The 8,242-nt window shown below is 52.6% G+C and overlaps 1 protein-coding gene across 2 annotated transcripts in view; it reads right to left on the bottom strand.

Annotated features, from left to right (window-relative positions):
• Positions 1–8,242, bottom strand: part of Ryr1 (ryanodine receptor 1) — a 129,374-nt gene that overhangs the window by 65,342 nt on the left and 55,790 nt on the right. For both annotated transcript variants that reach the window (XM_028786244.1, XM_028786245.1), the window contains exons 46-60: positions 7,043–7,163; positions 6,776–6,945; positions 5,740–5,960; positions 5,553–5,643; positions 4,543–4,683; positions 4,008–4,171; positions 3,820–3,898; positions 3,540–3,629; positions 2,980–3,120; positions 2,531–2,605; positions 2,377–2,452; positions 1,953–2,076; positions 1,498–1,613; positions 611–678; positions 396–517 (exon numbers count right to left, since the gene is read on the bottom strand). In XM_028786244.1, the coding sequence (XP_028642077.1) occupies positions 396–517; positions 611–678; positions 1,498–1,613; positions 1,953–2,076; positions 2,377–2,452; positions 2,531–2,605; positions 2,980–3,120; positions 3,540–3,629; positions 3,820–3,898; positions 4,008–4,171; positions 4,543–4,683; positions 5,553–5,643; positions 5,740–5,960; positions 6,776–6,945; positions 7,043–7,163 (1,799 nt within the window). The remainder of the gene's footprint in view (positions 1–395; positions 518–610; positions 679–1,497; positions 1,614–1,952; positions 2,077–2,376; positions 2,453–2,530; positions 2,606–2,979; positions 3,121–3,539; positions 3,630–3,819; positions 3,899–4,007; positions 4,172–4,542; positions 4,684–5,552; positions 5,644–5,739; positions 5,961–6,775; positions 6,946–7,042; positions 7,164–8,242) is intronic.

Below are 8,242 nucleotides of genomic sequence, written 5' to 3'. Positions count from 1 at the left end.
AGAGCCCCTGCCTAGACTCCCCCAGTGAGGGGCTGGGGGCGTGGCTCGGTGGTAGAGCCCCTGCCTAGACTCCCCCAGTGAGGGGCTGGGGGCGTGGCTCAGAAGGTCATACATTTAGCATATATAAAGTTCAGTCCTCAGCACTGGAAGAAAAAAAAGTTATAGCAATAACTGTCCAGAAGAGGTGACAGAGGAGAGGCTGTCTTTGTCAGAGTGACTGGCTTGTTTCACTTAAGTCCTGGGAACCTTTTTAGTCCCAGGGAAACTGGGACAGTTGGTCACGGTAGAGCACCCCAAAGCAGGAAAACACCCATCAGAGCCCATTATGAGTCAAGGTCAGGAAGAAGAGGTTTGGGATTAAAGTGCTGTAAGGTTAGAGGTCACAGGTGGCCCACCTGGTGATCATTTCCTTCTCCTTGTTGGAGGCGTGGCCACCACTGCCCAGCACTTTGGCCGGTGTGGATAGGAAGTAGAGACAGTGGTTGGTGAAGTATTGGTTGATCAAAGGCAGCAGAATCTAGACGGAGACGGAAAGTGGGGAGGGGCTGAGTGAAAGGTCCAGGGACTCTCCCAGACCACAGCCTCTCCAGGTTCTAAGCCCACTTCTCACCTTAGCAAAGAATTTAATCTCCTGTTCGTGTGGGGATTTCTCCACCCGTCCACTGCTGACCACGGCCTCTGTGGGGAAGAGCAAGTGGGGGCCGTTGTGGGTTTAACCTGAGGAAGCCATGGTGTGCTGGTAGGAGGGGACACTGGGTGGGGGCAGAGTCAGGAAATAATGACACGTCTTTAACCCCAGCACTTGGGAGGCAGAGGTAGACAGATCTCTGAGTTTGAGGGCAGCCTGGTCTACAGAGCAAGTTTCAGGACAGCCAGGGCTATACAGAGAAACCCTATCTTAAAAAAAAAGCCAAACCAACTAAAAACTTTTCTGTCTTTTTCTTTCACGCTTGCCCTGGACACTGGACACCTGGGCTAAGTCCCTGCTCAGACCCCCTCTGTGACTCTGTTTCTGTGCAGAGGGCAAGCTCTTATCTCCCATCTAGCTACAAAAGCCCCCTCTCCTCACTTCATGTCCTAGAGGGGTCCCTTCAGTCACTCCCCTCCAGCCTGAGACATGACCCTCCAGGTGTTCAAATGCCCCACCCCACTCCTCCGTGTCTTGGCACAGATGTTACAGTGTCACCCGTGTCTTCCTGCTTAAATGGCACCTAGCTCCACACCCCCAACCCCCCTTCCCTGGCATCCTCTTCCCCCAGCGCTGGGAACTTCCACTTGGCTTAGTTATGTGTGATTCTAACTGTCTGACTCCAAAACAGGGATGCAGATAAGAACCAGCTTTGTCTTGCTCCCTGCTAATCCATCCCATCATCCCCAGCAGGGGCTGGCCCAGAACCACTGCTCGGTAGACACCAGTTGAGGGGCGAGATGGATGAACCAGTGCCCTGGGTGGGTCTTTGCAGATGACAAGGAAAGACGGGAGGGAATTTTTCCTACCCAGGTGGGCGATGAACTCCTGGGAGATGTCCATCCAGCGTAGCAGCTGCTGCAGGAAGCCGAAGGCAAACCGTTTCTCAATGGACGATGTGTCCAGTTCCATGTCCTTAAGACCCCTGCGTGGAGAGGAAGACACGCCTTTCTGGTCAGACTCTGCACACTGCCCACTTGCAGGTCCTTCCTCCACCGGCCTCTACCTCATCTCAGCTTGTTCTTCCAGTCTTGCTTCCCCATGCTTCTCTCCCATGGCCTGATCAGAGAGCCCTGCTTATCTGCTGGCCCTGACTTCCCTCTCTGAGCTATGCCCAGTAGGAGGCCAGCTTGCTGCCCTACTGCTTTTAGGTCTACCCTTTGGGCTTCCTTATGGCCCCGCCTCCGTCCCAAGCCCCGCCCCCAAGGCCTTCCTTCCGTCCCTGCCTGCAGCTGCTTCTGCCCAGGTTCATGGGTTCACATGCCTGGTGACAGCATAGCCATTCATCTGCAGAAACTTCAGCAACTCCTGGGCCTTCTCCCGGTCCCGTGCCTTCTCCTTGGCCGTGAGCGTGTCGTAGGGGACCAGCAGAGGATGGGACCCACCCCCTGGGGACGGCAAAGATCAGGGCAAAAGAGATCAGGGGCCGGGGAAGACCCAGGCCACTCTCACTGAGGCGCCTGCAATTGTTAGCTGCGCAATTAAAAAGGTGCTAACAATGCAAATGCTACTCTCCGATACTGGGCAATGATAAAAAATGATACTCTCCGATACTCAGTGCAACGGAGCAGAGCTGGGAGGGTGGTTAAGTAACACCATGAAGCCAGGACTCTACCCAAGGCACGAGGCCCCATGAATGCGTGGAAGTGGAGGCGGGGGCAGTGGTGGGAGGGGATGAGTGCCCCCACCTTTAGCCTCCAGCTCTTGCTTCTTCTTTCGTCCCCACGTGTTGTGGTAATTTTCTGCCAGTTGTTCGGCCATGGCCTGGAAGTCGGATGCAGACAGTCAAGGATCAGATTCAGACAGGCCCGAGCTTCCTAAGTAAAGGGTCCGGGAGCTCACCTGCAGCTCCCGGGACAAGGTAACCACGCTGAGGTCTGGTGGTTGGGGGTTGTAGCCTTCTCGAGGGTCATATGTCTGAGAGGGAGGGAGAGAGAGAGAGAGAGAGAGAGAGAGAGAGAGAGAGAGAGAGAGAGAGAGAGACTGACTTCAGGACCTTGTAGAAAGCTCTGAGCCTTCCCTCAGGTGCCTACCCTCTGTCCGTCCCTTAAGGCCCTCCCTCTAAACCATTCTTCTCGGCTCTTTAGTTCCTGAGATTTCTGCTCGGGACTGCCTCCTACTCCTTACCCTACCTCCTGTCTGTCAGGCCTCACTGCAACCCCACCCATCCAGCCCACCCCTTTTCATAATCCCTCAACCATCTGGGGGCACCCCTCTCAGTCCCACCACATCGACCCACCCTTCCCATCGCCCCCCTTGCTCAGACCTTCACTGTCTCCCGGCAAGCTCACCTGGGCGGTTTGGGATATCTTCCTCGTTTTTTTCTTTTCCGTCTTCTCCTCCTCACCTTCCCTGGCCTTCTCCACTGTCCATTCCCAGGCAATCATAGCCTTCAAGGACTCCTTGATGGGCCAGCGGTAAATCTCTTTGTCCTGGGGCAGAAAGAGTAGGTGGAGTCGGTGGAATGGGGACGGAAGGAAAGCTTGAGTCAGTTTCCCTGGTCTCTACAGGCTCAAGCTAGGAGAAATCCCACCAGGGGTAGGAAGTTAGTACTGGATCAGTCAGGATTAGAACCCAGGACCCTAATCTGCTCTGCAAACAAGTGACTCAAATATTCCTAGCACCCATTTTACAAGGGTCTCAGAGAAGTCTCACTATCAAGGATTCTTTCTGGAGAAGGTGTTCTCTAGAAGATTCTGGGGTCATCCAGGGGAAGCATCTAAGCTTGAGAGAAGGCAAACTCCATGACCAGATGCCAGCCAACCTATGAAGCTGTCTCACTCCTTCCTGGACCCCCTAAATGCTAGAGTTTCCTTCTGACCTCTGATATGAGGGCCTAAGGTTTGGTCACCTTCTCTGAGAAGGTCTTGTAGGGTCTCAGCATGGGGTGGGTCTTCAATTCTTCATCGATGTTTTCACCATAGGACCAGTTATTCTGAATCTAGAGGTGGAAGTCAGACGAGAGTTAGAAGAGAGTGGAAGATAGATGCCAGGCGGGGAAACCCTGTAGGGCTCTCAGAGAACAGTGAGGGTCTTAGGGATGGCGGAAGATCTAGGACAACCTGAGGCCTCTGGGAAGGTCATATGAGGCTTGGGGAAAGGAGGTAGAGGTGGAAGGTTCCAGTGTTCACCTTGTCGAAGGCCCACTTCTCATGGGTGTATTCTGCAAACTTGTTAATGAAGGAGTCCAGTTTCTCGGGGATGATGACGCTGTTAGAAGAGACGGGGTCGGCAGACATTGGGGTGGGGCTTCCCTCTCCCTCTGGAGCCTTCCTTCTCCCAACCCCTATCCATGCCACTGTCTGTCCCTGCGCCTCACTTGAGGGTCTCCACAGGCCGGGGATCAAAGTTGCCTTCAGCATCCACTGTGGCTTTTTTCTCCGTCTTGGAGGAGTACGAGGCATCCACGTAGTCAGGGGGCAGCGCCCCCGCAATGGCACAGAGACAAGGCATGGCTATTCGGTAAAGCTCCTGGTCATATTTCTGGGGGTGTCAGGCACAAAGGGGAGGATCAGGCTCCACTCAGTCCACAATCTTACATTCCCCATCCACTCTCTAGCCATCAGCTCCCCTCTCCGAACCCACAAATCTGCTAGTCACTCTCGAAACAGCCCAAACCTGACTTTGATCTGTTTTTTTTTTTGTTTTTTTGACAGGTCTCATGTAGCCTAGGCTGTCCTTAAACTTGATATATAATCCAAGAGTGACTGAATTCCTAATCCATCTGCTTCCACCTCCCACTGAAATTACTGGTGTGTGCCATCAACCCAACAGGGATTTCATCCCAGATCTCCAAGCTCGAACCCCCAAACCCTCCTCACAGGCTCCCCCCGGGATCCCGTGAGTCCCCCGACCTTATGCGCCAGAGAATCAAAGATGCCCCAGAAGAGCTTGCGTGTGAGGTGCAACTCTTCCTCAGAGGTGACCCCGAAGTTGGCCCAGCCTGTGGGGAGGCAGTAGTACTTCCAGCAACGCTCATAGTGGTTGGTAAGGAGCTGAAAGCAAGAGACAGAGGAAGCGTAAGCAGATGGCAGGCAGCGAGGCTCCAGGAGGCAGAGGGCGTCAGTGCTTTCGAATGAGATGCTAATAAGGGAGGGACGGTCCGCTTATTAGAGAATGGTCCTAGACAGCTTATTACGCAGAGTTGGTATTCTCAGTGAGAGACAGGATGGGCATTAAACTACGGCTGGGGTTGTCTGTTGTTTTTACAGACATAGGCAAGCTAACAGTCTCCCGGTAGAATTGTGTGCACACTAACGGAATGATCAGAGATTATGCAGATTAGCATGTCAAATAAAAACATAGGCAGTACCCCATGCAAATATATGGTAATCAAAAAGGCCTCCTCTATCCGATACGAAACTTAGAGTTAGGGATAATTTAAGCATCTTATGCAAGACAGTCTAAGTTAGATGGGGTATCTCCTTATGCAAACCAGCATGCAAATGATAAAGCCGGGGAGAGACAGTATGCAAATATTCAGAATCGCTATGGTACTGTTGATTCAAATAAACGCACTCATTTGAATACTGGAAGGCTGGTGGTCTGGACATGCGAATAAAATGCTAATTAGGAGACTGGTGCGCCCCTGAAAATATATGCTAATTGAGGCGGGGGCTGGCTCACTTAGTTAGGCAAATTAAGCGGTAATTAGGGAATGTTAGCAGCGCCCATGACGCAAAGCGAATGCCATGGGAATCCTAGCCGGCAAATGAGGATGTGAATTGGTTTCCTCAGGGTTCGCCGTCCTCCAGTTTTGGTTAGCTGCGGTGGGCGTGGCTAATACGAACGAGTCCACCGGTCCAGAGGCAGAGCCAGACTGTGGGTGAGAAAAGGACTGGCTCCCGCTGAGGACCGCCCTCACCTTGAGTGGCATCTTGGCGAACTCATTGAGGATGGGCACATCGAATACCAGGCGTCGAAGTAGGTGCTGCAGCATGGACGGGCGGATATACCTGAGGAGAAGAAGCCCAGAGAGGGCAGAGATCTCACGCGAGGCCCCGCCTTGGCGACCCCGCCCACTCCCTCGGCCACCATCGGCCCCTCCTCACCTGCACAGCGCCATGAGGCAGTCCTCGATGACGTCGCGCTGTGCTTTGGTGAGCGAGCGGCCCCGCGACAGTCGGTACACTGTGTGCAGCATGGAGTCCACCATGATGGCGCGGTGCTCGGTGCCCGCAAAGAGTGGCGCGCACTTGGTGATGAGCGGCAGCACAGCCAGGCACAGGTAGCGGTTCAGCGCCAGCGCCATCTCCGTGGTGCTGAAAGTAGCCTGGAATGTAGGGTGAGACCATCAGACCCGGCGTTACCTTGGTACCCAGGCTTCTAATCATTCTTTCTACTAAATCTCACTCCTCCGGATCACTACCCACATCTCTACCCACTATTATCTGACTGATAGTAATAAATCTCTGTCTTTCTCTCTCTTACACACACACACACACACACACACACACACACACACACACACACGAAAGCCAGGGACTGATTATGGAACCCTGTAACTTTGATTTAGCTGTTCCACAATGCTGACTTTCTGCACAGAATCTCATGTAGCCCATGCTGGCCTGGACTCTTCCTGCCTCTACTTCCCAAGTGCTGATATTACAGGCATGCCCAGCTTTTTGTTGTTGCTTCTTTGTTGTTGTTGTTGTTGTTGCTGTTTTGAGACAGGGTCTCATTATGTAGGCTTGGCTGGCCTAGAACTTGCCACATAGACCACGGTGATCAGCCTGCCTCTGCCTCCTGCCTGCATCCTCACACCTAACTTCCCTTTGTTTTTGTATTTGTTTTTGTTTTTTAACAAGGTTTGAGTGTAGCTCAGTGAACTCTCTGTCCTCTGGCCGCTATCTCTCTGATGCTAGGCAGAAGGTGTGTGTCACTACACCCAGCCAATGCTTTCTTGGAACTGAAGGTAGTGGGGATTCCCGCCCACCCTGTCTTTCATGGGTTTTGTTTTCTATCACACAGGTGAAGGTGGGGACCAGGGTACGCATGCAGCCCCAGTTGTGCAGATGCTGTCTCTCAGCCTATTGGGTGTCCTGGATGGAGGCACGCGGGTTTGTTAGCCAGGTGGGGGCTGCTCACCGTGTCCAGTGAGGCAGCTGCCCTCATGTCGGGAAGGAATCCTACATCCAGCACGTGCAGCAAAAAGTCCTGGTTCTCAATGCCGTACACTCGGTCCAGGAAAAGCACCATGGATGCCTTGTGGTCAGGCACGAAGGATGCAGACATCTTCGGCTGAACCAGTGCGCCATCTACAGGCAAGGATGGCGGGATGTGAGCAAGCGTTCCTTCCCAGCACCACTCCCTCGACAATTTCTGCCCCCCACAGGCCCCCTCCCCCGCACCTACCTTTGCCCAGGGTGGGGATCTGCAGCGGGAGGCTGATGATGCCCACAAGGTCATCCAAGGGCACGAGGGACCGAAGGATGGCACGGATTCTCAGGGCCTCACCCTTACCGGCTTGAATCAGCTAGAGATGGTGGACGGGGCAATAGGCGTGTCATCAGTCCCTGTCTGGGACTTGTTCTATTCTAACATTCATTCCTGACATACTGAAGGGAAAGCAAGCCTCCTTTGCGTATATGTCTTGTATGCATTGTTTGCATGCGTATATGTTGAAGGTGCATATGTGTGCACATGTTTGTTTGTGCACATGTATATGTGTGTGTGTGTGCACATATATGCTCTTGCTCCGGCACGCCACGTGAAGGCCAGAGGTTGGTTGATGTCAGGTGTCTTTCTCCATGGCTCTTCCTTGTTTCCTGAGACAGGGTCTCTCACCGAGACTGAAGCTCATTGCTCCAACTAGCATGTCTGTCACATGTCTGTCCAGTTGCTCCTGGCGATGCTGTTTTTGTGGAATGTTGTTTCTTAGCATGTCTGTCCAGTTGTCCCTGGTGATGCTGTTTTTGTGGAACGTTGTTTCTTTTCTCAGGTGGAGATGTTTCATTTTGTTTTGAGATGGATCTCTCTGTTAGCAGAGACCTGGCTGGCCTGGAACCCACAGAGATCTACCTGCCTCTACCTTTTCAGTGTTGGAATTAAAGGCCTGCACCCCCATGCCTGCCTATTTAATTTATTAGGGGCCACACATGCTATGGTGTGCATATGGAGGTCAGAACACAACTAATGGGATTTGGTTCTCTCCTTCCACCACTGGTGACTGCAATCATGTCACCAGGCTTGGTGGTAGGTGCCTTCACACACCAAGCCAGTGGTCCCTTGTTTATTTGTTAATAATTTATTTCTATTTTATGTACATTGTTGTTTGGACTGTATAAGTCTGTGTGAGGGTGTCAGATCCCCTGGAATAGTAATTACAGATAGTTGTGAGCTGTCATGTGAGTGTTGGGAATTGAACCCAGGTCCTCTGGAAGAGCAGCAATGCTCTTAACTGCTGAGCCAACTCTCCAGCCCACCCCCTTGTTTGTTCTTTAAGGCAAGTTGTCACATAGCCCAGGCTGGCCTCCAACTTGCTATGTAACCAAAGATGGGACTGAACAACTTCTTCTTCTTCCTCCTCCTCCTCCTCCTCCTCCTCCTCCTCCT

The sequence above is a fragment of the Grammomys surdaster genome, unplaced genomic scaffold, assembly GCF_004785775.1.
Source record: "Grammomys surdaster isolate TR1022 unplaced genomic scaffold, NIH_TR_1.0 125430, whole genome shotgun sequence".
Taxonomy (NCBI): domain Eukaryota; kingdom Metazoa; phylum Chordata; class Mammalia; order Rodentia; family Muridae; genus Grammomys; species Grammomys surdaster.
Note: the sequence above shows the minus strand (reverse complement) of the source record. Positions and strands in the feature narration are given on the sequence as shown.